At 55.1% G+C, this 16,333-nt stretch overlaps 3 protein-coding genes across 3 annotated transcripts; 1 reads left to right on the top strand and 2 right to left on the bottom strand.

Moving 5' to 3' along the window:
- Positions 1 to 1,685: 1,685 nt before the first annotated feature.
- TMEM150A (transmembrane protein 150A) lies at positions 1,686 to 6,180 on the top strand. Its single transcript, XM_074285642.1, has 8 exons — positions 1,686 to 1,775; positions 2,436 to 2,603; positions 3,030 to 3,077; positions 3,458 to 3,544; positions 3,835 to 3,902; positions 4,563 to 4,690; positions 4,852 to 5,029; positions 5,324 to 6,180. The coding sequence occupies exons 2-8, from the start codon at positions 2,539 to 2,541 to the stop codon at positions 5,563 to 5,565; spliced, it is 816 nt and encodes a 271-aa protein (XP_074141743.1). The 5' UTR covers positions 1,686 to 1,775; positions 2,436 to 2,538; the 3' UTR covers positions 5,566 to 6,180.
- A 694-nt stretch (positions 6,181 to 6,874) lies between these two features.
- LOC141554084 (E3 ubiquitin-protein ligase RNF181-like) lies at positions 6,875 to 9,678 on the bottom strand. Its single transcript, XM_074285643.1, has 5 exons — positions 9,527 to 9,678; positions 8,248 to 8,381; positions 7,883 to 7,998; positions 7,383 to 7,457; positions 6,875 to 6,996 (listed from the first exon to the last, which is right to left on the bottom strand). The coding sequence occupies exons 1-5, from the start codon at positions 9,610 to 9,612 to the stop codon at positions 6,937 to 6,939; spliced, it is 471 nt and encodes a 156-aa protein (XP_074141744.1). The 5' UTR covers positions 9,613 to 9,678; the 3' UTR covers positions 6,875 to 6,936.
- A 1,744-nt stretch (positions 9,679 to 11,422) lies between these two features.
- LOC141554085 (E3 ubiquitin-protein ligase RNF181-like) lies at positions 11,423 to 15,697 on the bottom strand. The gene is made up of 6 exons (XM_074285644.1): positions 15,473 to 15,697; positions 13,582 to 13,715; positions 13,199 to 13,314; positions 12,935 to 13,009; positions 12,539 to 12,604; positions 11,423 to 11,879 (listed from the first exon to the last, which is right to left on the bottom strand). Exons 1-6 carry the CDS (start codon positions 15,538 to 15,540, stop codon positions 11,643 to 11,645), a joined length of 696 nt encoding a protein of 231 aa, XP_074141745.1. The 5' UTR covers positions 15,541 to 15,697; the 3' UTR covers positions 11,423 to 11,642.
- Between the last annotated feature and the right edge of the window lie 636 nt (positions 15,698 to 16,333).

The raw sequence follows: 16,333 nt of genomic DNA, 5'->3' as shown, positions 1-16,333 counted from the left end.
TCCTCCCACAGAATGACTGAATTCAACAATTAGCTGGATTATCAAAGTATCCCAGGATACTTCCGGTGGATAGAGTGGGCCAGGAATCAAGACCTGAATTCAAATGTAGCCTCATTTGAACCCTGTGACGCTGGGCAAGTCACAGTCATCCTAATTGCCTCAATTTCCTCATCTGTAAGATGAGCCCAAGGAGACGGTAAAATGCTCCAGTGTCTTTGCCAAGAAAATCCCAAATGGAGCCATGAAAAGTCAGCCTGGGACTGAATCACAACATGAAGTCAAGTTAACAGAGGAGACCAGACTTGCCAATCTTTGTATGTATGGAGGGCAAGCCGCTGGCAGGTAGGGCCCTGCCCACGGTCTTCATCTTGCCAGCCCTGCCACACACCACACCGCATGGATGTTTAAAAATAAAACTCCAATATGCTGAATCACCGCCACACTCCGGCAAGCCTTCCAGCAGGTTCAGGTACATGCCCAGCTCCATGAGGGAAATCTGAGCACAGGCCGTGGCTCCAGGTTCTCCCTGGAGGACACTTGTAACCTCAGATGTCACCGGAGAAGACAGGGGGACCTTAACAGGGGTGAGCATGTCAGCATTTGGAGAATCCCCAGGGCCCAAGACATCTATGCAGCTTGGGGGGAGGGGGAAGAAGCATCTGTTGAGTGCCTACTATGTGCTAGGTCAAGCAGTTTGGAAATATTACCTCATCTGATTCTCACAAGCTTCCGTGGTGGGTGCCATTATTATTCTGAGATACCTTTGAGGAAACTGAGGCAGGCAGCAGGGAAATGACAGGGCCTAAGCTGTTGGACAATGTTCCCAGTTGGCCATCACTGAAAGGTGACTGGGAAGGACTAAGGAGAACAGGACAGCGCTTTGGCCGGGATCACACAGCTAGCAAGCACCGGGGTGGGAATAGAAGGCAGGTCTAGTCCAAGGCCTCCAGGAAGGCCCCGGCGGACAATCCGGGGAGCCTCTCCTCCACATATTCCCACACCCTCCCAGCCCGAAGGCGTACCTCAGTCTCTTTATCTGAGATAGCAGTGCCCCATGACCCGTCCTCTACAGATCTAAACGGATCCATGCCTTCGGGGAGCATCTAGTCCGAAGCCGCCTTTGACAAAAGTGGGATTGAAGTCTTCCGCCTCAGAGCCACAGAGTTTGGATTCAAAAACCATCTCTCTGCCTTACTATCTGGGTGATCTTGGACAAGTCATTTACCTCGTCCCTCAGTTCCCTCGTCTGTAAAATAGATTAAGACCACACGGCCGCTGAGATCCCTTCCAGCCACAGATGCAGCCTCCAGGGGATCTCCAGTGGAATGGGAGGCCCCGGGACTGGCCAAGGAAGGACTGGGACTGCACCTGGACCTCTGCCCGAGCTCTGGCTGCCTGGAGGAAGCGTCCTGTCCCACCCCCTCCTCCCCAGGCGTTTCCTAGCTCGGGTCCTTCGGGCCGGCCAGTCCCACGCCGCGGGGGGCGGCCCACCAAAGCCATTGTGCGGGGGCGGCCGGGCCGCCCGCCCCCAGCGGCACCTCCCCGGCCTGGGGGGTGCCGGGACTTGTAGTCCGGGGCCGCCCCCCGCCCCCCGCGCCTGCCAGCAGGAGGACTCCAGGTCCCATCGGGCGGTGCGGCGACGGCTCTGGTCAGAGGGGCGGGGAGGGGAGGGAAGGGGAGGGCAGAGGAGGGACCGGCCCCGGCTCTTTAAATCCTTTAAAGGGCTGTTCAAAGGGACGGCGGCTGAGAGCTGCGCTTGGGGGGTCCGGCGGCCGGTAAGGGGACTGGGGGGTGGGGAGCCCGAGCTCGGTCCGCCCGCCCGCCCGCCCAGGGGAGATGCCCAGCTTCGGTCCCAACTCCTCAGCCCGGCTCAGCCCTCCTCCTGCCCTGGTCCTCCCTTCCCATGCGCTTGGGGGAGCAGCCCGGCTCCCCGCAGAGCGGCTGGCTCCCGGAGCCCGGGGAGGTCCCGACGCCGAGGAACTTTGCTTGGGGGCCGCGCGCTCGGCCCGGACCCGGGGGTCCCACGGCCAGCGGGCAGGCCGAGCTTCTGGCTGGGGTGCGAAAGGCGGGCTCCCTCGCAGTGCCCGCCCCCGCCGCCCGCCACCCCCATCCCGCCGCTGGTCCCCACCTGACTGGCCCCCGGCCCGGGCCTGCCCGGCCTTTGTTAGCGGGGCCCCCTCGCCGCCCGCCGGCCCGGTCCGCTGGCCCGGGTGGCCTTGACCCCAAAGCGGGGCCGTTTCCAGCTGTGGCGGCCGGCCGGCCGGGCCCGTTAGGAGTGGGGGGCACTTGGGGGAGGTGCGGGATGCCCGGAGGAACGTGCACAGTATGTGGGCTCGGCTCATCCCGGAGGCTCAGCCTGTTCCGTTGGCCAGGCTACCCCCCCACCTGCTGTTCCGGCACAGTCCCTTGACCTACTTCATCCTTCTCTCCCCCAGGCTGATGCTTGTGGTCCAAGTGTCCTGAAGTAGCTGGGCCCCCTGCTTCACCCACTTCCGATCCTGCCCCCCCTCCCCTTCCCCACCCTGGCTCCCCTCCCTCATGACCGCCTGGGTCATCCTCCCTGTCAGCCTCTCAGCTTTCTCCATCACTGGCATATGGATTGTGTGAGTACCGGGAGGGAGAAGCGAGGGGGAGGGGAGGAGGAGGACAGACACGAGTGGGAGAGAGGAGGCTGGCCGGGGGAAGGGGGAGATGGGCCAGGGAGGAACAGAGTCGGGCAGGACAGAACAGCTTGCTCCCACACACGAGGTCCCTTGTCCCGCTGTAGACTCTGGTGCTGGGACTCAGGACCGCTCGGGCGTCTCCCGTAGCCTGGCCTCATGCATGGGCACAAAGTCCCAACGACCCACCACTCTTGGGACCAAGTGACACCAGTGGCACTAGGCGGGACTAGGTGGGAGAACAGGGACCCGTGGCTTGGGGATCACTCCCCATGGCATCTGACTCCAGATGAGGGAGCTGGACGGATGGCGGGGTCTGACAGGTACAGAGGTGGGGAACGGCGCGAGTGATGCCCTCTGCCCTTGCAGGTATGCCATGGCAGTGATGAACCACCATGTGTGTCCTGTGGAGAACTGGTATGGAGAACAGTCCTGGCACCCTCCTTCTAAAGGCTTCCTCCATCTCTGCTCCTTTTTTGGGCTCAGGGGCTGGCAGCAGTCAGATGGCGACCCTGGGCCTTACTGCTGTGCTCTGATTTTGGCATCACCCACCCTTTCCCCAGGCATGGCATCTTGCCTACCTTCCCTGTCTCCCACCAAATCCCCCTTCTTCCTTTCGAGGCCCTTTTTCCCTACTGATTTCTATCTCAAGGATAGTGGAGAGAAAGGGACTCTTCTCTGCTTTTGGTGAGGGAGGGCTCTTTGGGGGAGGGCCTGGAGAAGGCCCCAGGTGAAGGAGGTGGGCTGCAGAGAATCCACTTTGCCCCAGTCTGCTCCCTGTCCCACCTCCCTCCCAGGTCCTACAACGAGTCCTGCTCCACCGACCCCAACATACAGGGTGGTCCCAAGAGCTGCTGCACTCTGGAGGACATCCCCCTGATCAGGTGAGGCCCCTAAGGGGGGCAGGGTACAGGCCCGGAAGTGCCCCTCCTTGTGTGCCCGCCACAGCCTCCAGTGCCATCAAGTCCCAAGCAGTGTCGGAGCCTCTGAGAAGACTACCTGCCCAGCCCCGGCCTGCCTTTAGCACGAGCCCTCCCCTTTGTCCCAGCTTTCCCAGGGCCCTCAGATCATTGAGAGGAGTCACCTGCCCGGATAATGGGAGACGGGGTGGGGAAGCTCACCTGCCTGTGCTGACTGCCTTTGACTCCCCCCTTGCCTTATTCCCCTTTTCCAGTAAATGTGGCACATACCCCCCTGAGAGCTGCCTCTTCAGCCTCATAGGCAACGTGGGCGCTTTCATGGGTAAGTGCCTCCTTTGCATTCCTTTCCCATCCATCTGTGACCCCTCTTTTCCTCTCTGGGTCCCCACTAAAAATTAAAAAAAAAAAAAAAAAAAAAAAAAAAGCATGTGAGGAAGGGCCTGGCCCCAGACCCCTTGTCCCGAGGGAGCCATTCTAGGCCACATCTGCTGCTACTTTGGTCACCATCAGGTGATCTGAACTGTAGCTCAGGCTTGTGAAGAAGAAATGCACTGGCGGGAGGGGGAGGGAAGTTTTCCTTTTATTCCACAAAGGCTAAAGGCCGACTCTGTTTGTCTGATCCTTTACTTCCAGCCTGACTTAAGTCCAAGAAAGGGTTTATTATCAACTACTCAATCAAGGGTTTATCATCAACTATCTACTCTACTGCAGACCTATCTAAAAAGCCTCCAAGTTGGGGAACCCCTGGCTGGACTTGGGGCTTCTGCTCCCACCTCCTGGATAGGGTCTGGCCTGAACCCTCCCTTAGGGGCCCAGGGGCAGTGTTCCCCTCTCTGAGGCACCATGTTCCCCGCTTATATCTGGTGGAAGGAGCCCTGTATTCCTTTGGGAGTAGGCTCTGTATCTCAGAACCCGTAGGCACAGTCAGTGCTTAAGAGATAGCTGCTCTGTCCCTCAGAGCCCCTTCCATTCTCTTCCACAGTGGCCTTGGTCTGCCTTCTCCGCTATGGGCAGCTGCTGGAGCAGAGTCACCGGTCCTGGGTTAACACCATGGCTCTCATCACGGGCTGCTTCAATGCTGCTGGCCTGGTGGTAGTTGGCAACTTCCAGGTGAGACTGTTCTCTGAGCATTGGCCCCACCTGCTGACCCCAACCATCCTCGAAACCCCGGGGTTAGGGGGGGCGGATCCATCTCTGGCCAGGATAGTGAACGTGCCCGGGGGTTGGTGAGGCGGGGTGGCTTTGGTCAGCACTTTGTCTACACTGCCCAGGTGGATCACGCCAAGTCTTTGCACTACATCGGGGCAGGAATCGCCTTCCCAGCGGGCCTCCTCTTCGTCTGTCTCCACTGTGCTCTCTCCTACCATGGTGCTGCTGCTCCCCTGGACTTCGCCATGGCCCACTTCCGTGCTGTGCTCGCCATTATTGCCTTTGTGGCCCTGGTTCTCAGTATCCTTTGTGGGGTCGATCCTCGAAGACGGAGGGCAATCCCAGAGATTAGGTGGCCAGTTTGCAGAGGCCTTGGGGGATCACCCCAACAATTCTGGCGGGCAGATGGTATTTTGTCATTAGTAGAGATGAGGCAAGTGGTGCTGAAGAAAGGGCTTCAGTGGTTCACCCAGGTGGGCTGCTTGTGGCTTCTGGGCATGGGATTCTCTTTTCCCCTTCTGTAGCCCAAAGGTCGTCAGGGAGGGGTCAGGGCCGTCCCCATCTGCTAGTTGGATTCCTTAGCCTCTGCTACAGGTGGTATCTTCTTCATTCATGAAAGCTCGCAGCTCCAGCATGTGGCCGCCCTGTCTGAATGGGTCTTCGTCATCGACATCCTTGTTTTCTACGGCACTTTCAGCTACGAGTTCGGGGCAGTGTCCACAGACACATTGGTGGCAGCCTTCCAGCCAGCCCCTAGCAGAGCCTGCAAGTCTCCAGGGAGCAGCAGCACCTCCACTCACCTCAACTGTACACCAGAGAGTATTGCCATGATCTAAGCGAGGAGGGAGGTCAGTGGGGGACAGCTGAGGCCCCCTACTGGTCCCAGGCCTCCAGCTTCCTTGAGTTTCTTTTGTACCAAAAAGATTTTTTTTTTTTAAGAAAAAAGTATTACTGATGGGGTGCATCCTCCCTTTGGAGGACCCCCCCCATCCTGTCCTCAACTTGACACCTGTGCCATGAAGAGCAGCGACTCCTGCTGGCTGCCTGGGGGCTGAAGAGCAGCGACTCCTGCTGGCTGCCTGGGAGCTAACACTAAGTCTGCTCAATCCCAGCATTCTTATTTTCAGTGTTTTTTTTTCCTTTTTTTTTTTTTTTTTTTTTTTTTTTAAAAACACTCCCTATCCTCATCTATTCACCAATCCAGCCCTTAAGGTGCCTTCTGCTCCCCACTGGTTCTGAAGCCAGGCCACTGGAGTCTTTCTGCAGGAATTCTGGGGGCTGGGACAGCAAAGGGTATATAGGAAGGAGGCAGCTAGTGGAGCCCCCGCCCCCAGCTTCCATCTGCTCAGACTTCCTTCCCTTTGTTCCTCCCTGCTTCCCTTAGGGCAAATAACCCAGCAGAATCACGGATATTTTAGTACTTTTTTATATCGATTAAAAATCTAACTCTTGATTGTCTGGCCATCTATCTTGAAGAACCAGAGTGTCTAGCTGTGGGAAGGGCTTTCCTGGGATCCAAAAAATGAGGAGAAACCAGAATGTCACACTTTAGGAAGGTTGTTGCTAAACTGAAGGAGCGGAGGGAACAATGGGGACACAAGAGGGGTGTCTCCAATGTGGAGAAGTGACTAGAGGGCTGGGGGGGCAGAGCTGGGAACAATGGCAGGAAGTTGGGGAGGCAGATTTAGGTCAGGAAAAGTCTAATTTGAGCAATTCAGAAGTAGAGTGAGGTCCTGTCCCCACTCCGTTACTCCTCGCCGGCATTTTGTTCAGATTGGGGTACCCAGGATGAGACCACATCCCTGTCTGAAGTGGCTGTTTGTGAAGGTTTGCCCCCTAAGTGGATTGCCTCCCACTGATTCCTTAAGGACACTATTTCCTACTCTGAGCTTATCTGGCAGGGAATAAGGCTCTTTTCCTTACCCTTCTCTGGGGATTCATGACTTGGACTAGGTTCCCCTGGGACTGCCCTTTAACCGGGGACTTTATCTTCTCCCATCTGGGCTGAATCTTCCCAATGGGAGCCAGCTCTCCAGAGTCCACCACTGCATCCCACCTCTCCCACCATTAGCAGAGGTGGGAGTGTGAAAGCAGTGTGTCCCGCTGCCCAGAGCACAGATCCTTTCAGGCAAAGGTGCTGCTGTCCAGGGTGAGGAAACAGTTTAATTGACATGAGGAAAAATGTTGGGAGGGAAAAAAGAAGCCCATCATGTATACATGGCTCCATGGAGGTATTCAAGCCGATGCTGCTGCTGTTGCCGCCGAGCCTACGGGAGAAAAGTAGGAAGCGGTGAGGGGAACCCCACCTGATTCAACTGAGATCTCCAGAAGATAAAGAGGAGGGGGGTTACTCAGCTTCTGCCCAGGGTCTGTCCTAAAGGACAGGTACAGTGAGAAGACAACCCAGAGCCTTATAAAACCCCTCCTGTGATTCTACTGATCTGTCAAAAGTCTAAAATGGTGGACAGGTTGACTTAAGGTTACCCAATCACAAAGTAGCAAAGTCAAATATCAACTAGAGGTCTTTTGATTTTTAGGCCAGGCCTGGGGTTGTCCTTTGACCTTTCTGTAGCCACCCCCCCCCATGGGTAAAATACTCCTTGCCCAGAAGGGCCAGGTCAGTAATGCCTGAGTCTCCTACTGTTCTTCTTACCTTATCTTTCTTATACTCCTCATACTCTTCATTGTCTGTGGGCAGCTCACATCTGCACAGTGGGCAGGAGTTGGTCTGAATAAACAGTGGGAGTGATCATTCAATTGGATAAGTGTTAAGTGCCAGGCACTGTGCTACAGGTATCTGGGCTACAAAGACAATTCCTGTCCTTGCTTGGACGGGAACACCTTATACACAAAAATAAATACCAAGTGATTAGCAACTGGCAGGACTAGGAAAAGCCTCATGTAGGAGGCAGCCTTGGAACAAACTGGGGATTCTAAGAGGTTTAAAAGAAGAGGGGAAGCATCTTAGGCAAGTGAACACTTCTGGGCTCCTTTTCTACTTTTCTCCCCTGATTTCAGTTCTTTGGGTCATGTCTCATAATTGTGGCTTCCACCCTTGACATTTCAAGAAGGGTAGGAATGAAACTTTCCTCTATGGACATGTGCAGTAAACAAATGGTGGGGGGAAATGGATTGTGCAGAAATCTCGGGTACCTTGCCCAGCCATGGGAGAATGCACTCTGAATGGAAGAGGTGCTGGCAGGGCATCTCCAAGGCAGTCTGTTCCTCCTCAAACTCCAGAAGGCACACAGGGCACTTCAGACCTTTATCTGGGGAAAAAGCTCTTTTTAGCTTCCACATATGCCCTCGCCTCTCCCCCCACCCAAAATCCATTCCAGCACTGCGGCCTCAAAAGCAGCCTGCTCTCCTTGCACTCAGGAGAATCTTGATTCAAATTTCCTTCCAAGCCAACTAAAAGCCAGGAGTATTCGAGGGGGAGGAAGAGGGGTCTGCACTGGCTGCAGAAGTAATGAAGCTGGCTGGAAATGGAAAGGGATTGGCGGAAGGAGGCCCCTCACCAGCCTGGGCCCCCGTGATGATGGCTTTTGGCAGGCTCTGGACAGCTCTCTTGGCAGCAGGCGGGGGCAGGCGATGGTCCCAGTCTGTGAAGTCCGCAGATGCCAGCTCAATGTCCATCCCATTGAACAGTGTCCTGGGAAAAGGATTTGGGGGTGGGGAGAGAGCTGTTAGATCCCCGTAATAATAATCCCTCCTTCTTGGCACTCTCACCCACAGAACTTCTAACTCCAGGGCCCCGATGTCTCTAAAGCCTCTAAGGTCCTAGCCCAGGACTTCCTACTTCAATAACTGCTTCCTTGGTGCCCCTGTCACCCCTAGGAACTGGCTCAATAATTTCCTCCTCTGGTCCCAAGAGCCTTCTGGGACCCCTGAAGAATATATGGATCATCCCTTCCTCAGAGTCCCGAATAATGCCCCTTCCCATCCCTCCAGAACCCAGGGCAGCACCCCCTCCCATCCCTCCTGAAATTCGGACAGCACTCCTTCTCATTCCTCCGGAGCCCTGGGTAATCCCCCCTCCCATCCCTCCGGAACTCTGGACAGCTCCCCCTCCCATTCCTCCAGAGCCTCGGATAGCGCCCCCTCCCAATCCTCCAGAGCTCCGAATAATGCCCCCTCCCATCCCTTCAGATCCCCAGATAGCCCCCCCTCCCATCCCTCCTGAGACTTGGATAGCCCCCCCTCCCATCCCTCCGGAACCCCGGATAATCCCCCCTCCCATTCCTCCGGAACCCCGGATAATCCCCCCTCCCATCCCTCCGGAACCCCGGATAATCCCCCCTCCCATTCCTCCAGAGCTCCAAATAATGCCCCCTCCCATCCCTCCGGAACTCCGGACAGCTCCCCCTCCCATTCCTCCAGAGCCTCGGATAACGCCCCCTCCCAATCCTCCAGAGCTCCGAATAATGCCCCCTCCCATCCCTTCAGATCCCCAGATAGCTCCCCCTCCCATCCCTCCGGAACCCCTGATAGCCCCCCTCCCATCCCTAGGATCCCCCCGGAGCCTACGATAACGGCCCCCTCCCATCCCTCCAAAACCCCCGTTAATGTCTCCTCCCAACCCTCCAGAACCCCGGATAACGCCCCCCTCCCATCCCTCCAGAACCCCCAATAACGCTCCTTCCCAACCCTCCAGAACCTCGGATAGTGCTCCCCTCCGAACGCTCCGGAGTCCCGGATAACGGCCCCTCCCGAACCCCCGGTTAGAGCCCCCTTCCTCTCATCCCTCCGGAGGGGTCACGTCCCGGCCCAGCCCCGGGCGATGACCCCCCCGCGTACCGTGCCAACTCCAGGAGCGCATTCTGTCGATACTGTTCCTCAGGCACTCCCGGCTCACAGTCGTGCTCCTCAAAATAGGACGCCATGGCAACCGTGAATCCTAGCCGGCGAGCGACCCCTGACGCTATGATGCTGCACTAAAAGATCCCTCCCTTTTCGCGCCACTCTGGCCAATGGGAGAACTAGCTCCGTCCCGAACGTCCAATCAGAACCACGATAAGGAAGGCTCCACGCCCCACCGGGACTATGAGATCCCGGAAACCCCAAAGATAATTTTCTATTGGTCTTTGTGAATCAGGTGGTGTAAAGCTCGAGCCAATGAAGGCTTCCCGCGAATTTAGGTTTTCATTGGTTGCTACCCGCAGGAGGCGGAGCCAGAGCGGGTTTCAGGTCGGAGCTGGGCCCGCCTATGCTGGCTCAGTGCTGCCCCCCAGCCGCCTGAGCTCTTCTCCCACTTAACCCAATGGCCACTTAACCTCGGAGACTGGGCTTCAGTCTCACTGCCTCCAGGAGGGTTGCCTTTGTGGACCCGGGCCATTCCTGGGTCGTACTTTGCTTCTCTCACTTCATTGTACTTATATCGAAAAAGAGTATCAAAGAGCATCCAATGCAACCTTTGGATGGATTGCTGGATACTGACACGGAGTGCAGGGTCCCAAAGTAGCATTTCTGGACTTTGAACCCAGAACTTTGACTCCAACATGTCCTTGAGGACTGGAGTAGCTCTTCCCAGCTCTGCCTCAGCACTGTGCCTGGCACATAGCAGGCACTACCTAAATGCCCACTGATCCGTCTTTCACACCCCCACCCCGATGTCGGCCAAGTGGACCTCACTAAGTTCTGAGGCAGTGGTGAGGGGCTTCCCACCCCAGACTCTTTGCTTTGGGTGCCCATGGGCTCTCAGGGAGCAGGAGAACCAAGAGCAGTCCCAAAAGGTACCATCTGCCCTTTCATAAAATCAGATTTCTCGTCCCACCTGGCCAAAATCCCAGCCTGTCCAGGCCTCTGACATTTCTCTAATAGTTAATCCACCCTGACAACTCTGGGTCTGTTTCCTGCTTGTCTCCCACAAATAATGATGCATTCTCTCTCCCACTCTCCACTCAAGGGTTGCCAGAGAAGGATGCCCTTGCCTGATGTGCCTCCCGGAAGAATGCTTTGGGTGGAATTGGGGGTGAAAGAAAATATGATGATTAGAACAAAAATAATTGCTTGTATTTGTCCAGGAGATTAAACTTTGGGAACAAACTTTAGGGTCCCTTCCCTCCTGTTCATATTTTATATAAGAGTAAAGGAATAGCTGAGAAGGCTCAGAAAAAGGGGGAAGATCAGGGTTTAAGAAGTTGGAATGGGGCTGTTAGGGCCAGGGAAGGAGCCTCCTTATGCCCTATACACAGGGGTCAAACCAGATTAAACTGTACTAGGAAACTGATTAACAAATTAGAATGCAATAAAAATTTAAATATTATATTTTAAAGCCAAGTTGATATGTAGTCATCAAGGGTTCTTATGTACTGCTTCATGACTCTAGTTTCCACTTGAGCTGCCCATGTAAAGGGCCTCCAAAACTTTCTGGAGGATCATAACTTTAGACGAGTGAAAGACCTTAGAGACTATTTAATTCAACCTTCCCATTTGGGACTTGGCCAAGATCATGAGAATGATAAGTATTGGGATGAGCTTTGCATCCAGGTTCTCTGATTCCTGGGTAGCTTGTCTCCAGCTTGAGAAGCAAGGGGAAAAAACTCTGGATGTAGAGAGTCAACAATGGAGATGACTGGAAAAATCCATCTAAATTAGGATGTCCTTTGAGAATGGGAAACAGATTTCCTAACCAATCTGTCACCACCTCCCCAGGTAGGGAACCTCCCCAGAGCACTTCACACAGAATGAGAATTCCTTTTACCCTAGTGGGATTTTTATTCAGCTCTATATAGCAAGGGGTGATTTACTTTGTACCCCTGGGGGCGGGGGTCAGCGTGCAAGGGTACAACTGGTGGAACCAAGCCCACCAAAGAGGGCTCCCCAGGGTTTCTTCAACTCCAGCACCAACCAGTGTTCCTTAGTGGGACCCAATGGTTGGGCGGGGTTGGCTTCTCTTTCCCCATGATCCACTTTAGTCTCCTGGTCTTGGATCGAAGCCCCAACCTTTGGCTGTGGCCCCCTGATGCCACGCTGCCGGGTTATGAAGATTCACAGGACGCTCCGTGGTAGCCACAATAATCCACTTCAAGAGGGGCAGCATTAAGGCCGTGATGATCAGACCCAAGAAGAGGCGGCATCGGATGTTCCCATCCAAGTCTGCCCAAGGCTGTTTAAGGGCCAGGGCCTTGTTGGCCCTGGCAAAAGCATTCTGGAACAGCAGGAGCCAACAGGGTTTATCAATATGGATCAGAGGGGTATTCGAATCACCCAAACCCTCTCCCTCTGAAGCCTCCAAGGCAGCCCTTCTGTCCCCAGCAATTCTCCCTCAGTTCCCAGACCCACCTTTCTCTTGAACCCTTGAGCTGGGGGAGACGAGATTGGACCTGAATAAGAATCCTCCCACAAAAGGAAACTCACTGCCTCACAAACAATTCACTCTCCCCTTGCAGAGGGATACTTCTTTCATTTTTCATCTCCCGTTGCCCTCCCATCCCCAGCTCACTCTCTAACTTGTGTTGGTTAGACCCTTCCCCTGCCATCTTCTTGGAAGGGCTCCATCTCTGATGCAGGACTGGTCCACTTACTGCTTATCACCCTGTACTGAGCAATTAGGACCAAATTCCCTTTACCCTAACTGACCTTCCTCAGCAAGCCTCATTACCCTTATTGATCCTCTTCCCCCTCTGTTCTTAAGAACTCCCAACTCCATAGGCCTTCAGCAGCCTCAGAACCTCAGCCCGACAGCAACACAGGCCAAGTGGAGAGTTCCTGCCCGCCACATGCCCATTCTAGGGAGCCCCACATTACTCAAGTACAGGGATCCCACATTCCCTTCTCCCATCCCTCCCCCTAACCCTTAGTACAGACCTGGTCTGAGAGGAGACGTTCCCTCCTTTCAGCAGGATCCAGGCACATCTCTGGATCCTTCCCTGACTGGCAAGAAGGCCCACATTAGGTTGGGTCCTCGTGGAACCCACTTCCCCATACACCCAAATCTGCCATGGAACTTTCTGGTGAACTTGTGGGTAGGAGTTCTTGGGGGAAAGACATGACCAGGGCCCTTCTACTTCCTTGGAATCATTACAAATGGTCAGAGTGAAGAGGATCATAGGATCAAGATAATCATCTCTTTCTCATTAACACTCAAATCCTGATCTTCTGACCTCACCAGGGGGGCAAGGCTGCATGGTTTGCTCCAGTCTCCTGTCTACACTGCAGTTTAGGGGAAGGAACAACTCCTCATGCCCCCGAGGCCAGCCCTACCTTTTCTCTTCTGTAATCTTCATAGTCCTCATTGTCTGTAGGCAGCTCATATCTGCACAGAGGGCAACTGTTGGTCTGGGAAGACAGAGTGGGGATGAAGATGGTTCAGGATCCATTTCTCCCTCACCTCTCTCCCCCCCTCAGAGGCTTAAGTTCGTGTTTAGAAGAAAGCTTCTTTTGGTCATCCCCAACACTCAGGATCTATGGGCAGGGCCACATACTAACGGGGCTGGGTACCAGGGCGGGATGGGAAGCTGTGGATACCTTGCCTAGCCAGGGCACGATGCAGTCTGAATGAAATAGATGCTCACAGGGCATCTCCAGGGCAGTCTGCTCCTCCTCAAACTCCAGAAGACATACAGGGCATTTGACACCTGCGTCTGTGAGGGGAAGTCCATCAGATCAAGACCTGCTTCCTCCACCTGCCCACCCCCATCCCTCCCAGTGTTGCCTCCTCAAAGGCAGGTCAGTCACTCATTTGGATGTTTTTTGTTCACCCAGCCTGGTCTGAAAGATTGAACGGGGAGTTGGTTGCATGCTGGGTAGCGGAAGAAGGGGAGGGAATAATGTTAGTTCCATAAAGGTCAAACAGGTTAACAGGGAAGTGTCAGAGATGAGAGAGGGCTGGGGGGAAGGAGGCCCCTCACCAGCCTGGGCCCCTGTGATGGTGGATTTTGGCAGGTTCTCCACGGCTCTCTTGGCAGCAGGGGGAGGAAGTCGGTTTTCCCAGCTAAAGAGCTCACCTGTTGGCAGCTCAATGCCCATCCCATTGAAAAGTGTCCTGGGCAGAAAGAAAGTCCCCGAATATGCCAATATATTCATGGCATTATTTTTGTTTCACAAACAAAGCGGATGATTGGAGACAAAGTCGGGTGGGTGGAAAATGACTGAGTAATGGCTCATGAATGAAACAGGATAAGCTCTGTGAGAAAGGACCATCATGAATATAGACACATGGTGGGACTGGCATAGAGAGATGCAGAAAGAAGAAAATCAGGGAAATGATATGCACAATAATTACACAAAGGAAAAAGAAGCCAGCTCTAAAATAGTGGGGAAGTCTCATGACAATCTCACTTCCAGGGGATTGTTGAAGACCGGCCTCTCTCCTCTCAGTCTGGGAGGGGGGAAACGTATCCATGGGAACAGAAAGTGGCTGGATCCATGGTCAGAACTATTCTCCCCCCCCCCCCCCCCGTTTTGTCTGAGTGTGCATTTTGGTTGTAGAGTAAGTTTAATGTAGGAGTGGGTGGAAATGTAAATTGAGAAATGAACATGATAGAAAAACGAGGACCAAAAAAAAAAGTTCACTGCAAAGATGGTTGAGTCATAGCAGAGCAGTGAAAACACACACCCCAATAATCCAGACTCCCAGCCCCCCTTTTCCCAGATAAATCTCAGCCTTGGGTCTTCTGAGGGACTAGATCCTTCCCCCAATCAACCGAGCCCTCCCGAAGCCCCACCCCTGCCCTCCCACAATGCCCTTCTCGGGACACTTCCCTACAAACTCTCTCCTCTCTCCTAATCCCTGGCTCCAAATGTAATCCCCCTTCCCTCGCCCGTTCCACACCAGAAACCCCGTTTGGCCCCGATGTCCCATTCCAAATCGTAGGGCGAACAGGGAGAATCTCCAATCTGGGGATCAGTGCTCCCCCGATAATTTCCTGGTTATCTCCCCATTCCATAAACTCAACCCCTAAATAATCCCCAATCCCTAACTCCCAATGAACTGCTCCCTTCACATACTCTCTCTCTCTCTCTCTCTCTCTCTCTCTCTCTCTCTCTCTCTCTCTCTCTCTCTCTCTCTCTCTCTCTCTCACACACACACACACACACACACACACACACACACACACACACTCTCACTCACACACACTCTCTCACACACACACACACACTCACACTCTCACTCACACACACTCACACCCACTCCCCTTCAGACACGCCCCCAGCACACACCTCCTCTCTCCCTTCCACACAATCCCCAGGCTGAACAAATGTGGTCCTCAGGAACCTGAAGTCAGGACTGGTCAGCCTCGCCCCGCCCCCCAATAATCTCTAACCTGGTGATCCCAGGTAATTCCTCCTCTCCGGACGAGGAGAACCCGAGTGCTACTCCACTAGGCAACCCCCGGGCAATCTTCCCCCGCCCCCATAGCCTCCAGTTTGCGCTATACAGACAACCGCGGATAATCCCTAGCCTGGAAAAGTGACCCCCCCCTGATAATCCCCCATTTTTGAACAAGAAAACCCCATTCTAGGCAACCCCCGGATAATCCCTCAATCTCTGGATTACCCCCTTCTCTCTCCTGGACAGCTCCGGATAATCCGTATCCCCAGACTGGACAGCCCCGGATAATCCCTATCCTTAGACTAGGGAACCCTAGGATAATCCCTATCCCCACCCCCACCCCCAAATCGCTGGGCGAGGCGGCCTCTGCACCCTCTTCCAGCCCCGCACTAGCGGCCAGCCCCGGATAATCCCCGCCCCGCCAAGGCGGACCCGGATAATCCCCAGAGATGGCCAGCCCCGCCCACCGCGCCAGATGCAGCAGCTCGTTCTGCCAGTACTGCTCTTCATCCATCTCCTCGGGGAAGTTCTCCATGGCGGCGGCGGGCGCGGCGGCGGCAGGCGGCGGGGACCCGCAGCGACCGGCCCCTCTGGCCCCGCTCAGGACCAGGTGCAGCCCACAACCCCACCCAGCCCGGTCTGCAGCAGCTGACTCAGCGCTCCCGCGACCACCCTCCCCACCGGCCCCTTTCCCGCAGAGCTGGCCAATGGGAGGCCGAGCTCACGCGGCCTGCCCAATCAGTGCCTGGGAGGGCGGGCATAGCGGTCCGTCAGGGCTGCGGATGGAAAAGGCATCCTCAATCCTGCGTTCCCATTGGCCTTGGAAGTCAGATGGCCCGAATTTTTTTTTTAAGGCAGCGGCCGTGGCCTCGGTTTCTCATAGGATCGAGCTCTCTGGGCGAGGCTTTTGGCCAATGAGAAAGCTCGATGATCCGAGCCCTGGTGGGAGGCGGGGCTCCGAGGTTTGACAGCTGGGGATGGAAGGCACAGCTGCGAGCGCCCGCAGAGCTGCGCGGTTCCGCCCCGCCCGCCCCGGAGGCTCCAGCCGGGCTGGCCAGAACGGACACCCCCTGAATACGTGCATGCGAGCACGCATGAATCAAAGAAAAAAAATCAGTGCTTGGACAACCGAACGAACGAAAAGCGCTTGCTGGGTGGGAGCACTCGGTACTCCGTAAAACCCATCAGGGTGGTAATTGTCTTGAGCCCATTTCATATTCGGAAAGACTGAGGGTGTCTGACTCAAGCACGTGACATTTGCCTTCAACTTTTTAAAGAGCTGCCCCTCGATTTGTTTTCTTAGCCCAATAGGGCAGAACTAGGAGTCA

Source organism: Sminthopsis crassicaudata, chromosome 2 (genome assembly GCF_048593235.1).
Source record: "Sminthopsis crassicaudata isolate SCR6 chromosome 2, ASM4859323v1, whole genome shotgun sequence".
NCBI classification, from domain to species: Eukaryota; Metazoa; Chordata; class Mammalia; order Dasyuromorphia; family Dasyuridae; genus Sminthopsis; species Sminthopsis crassicaudata.
This window is presented reverse-complemented; position numbering and strand designations above follow the sequence as displayed.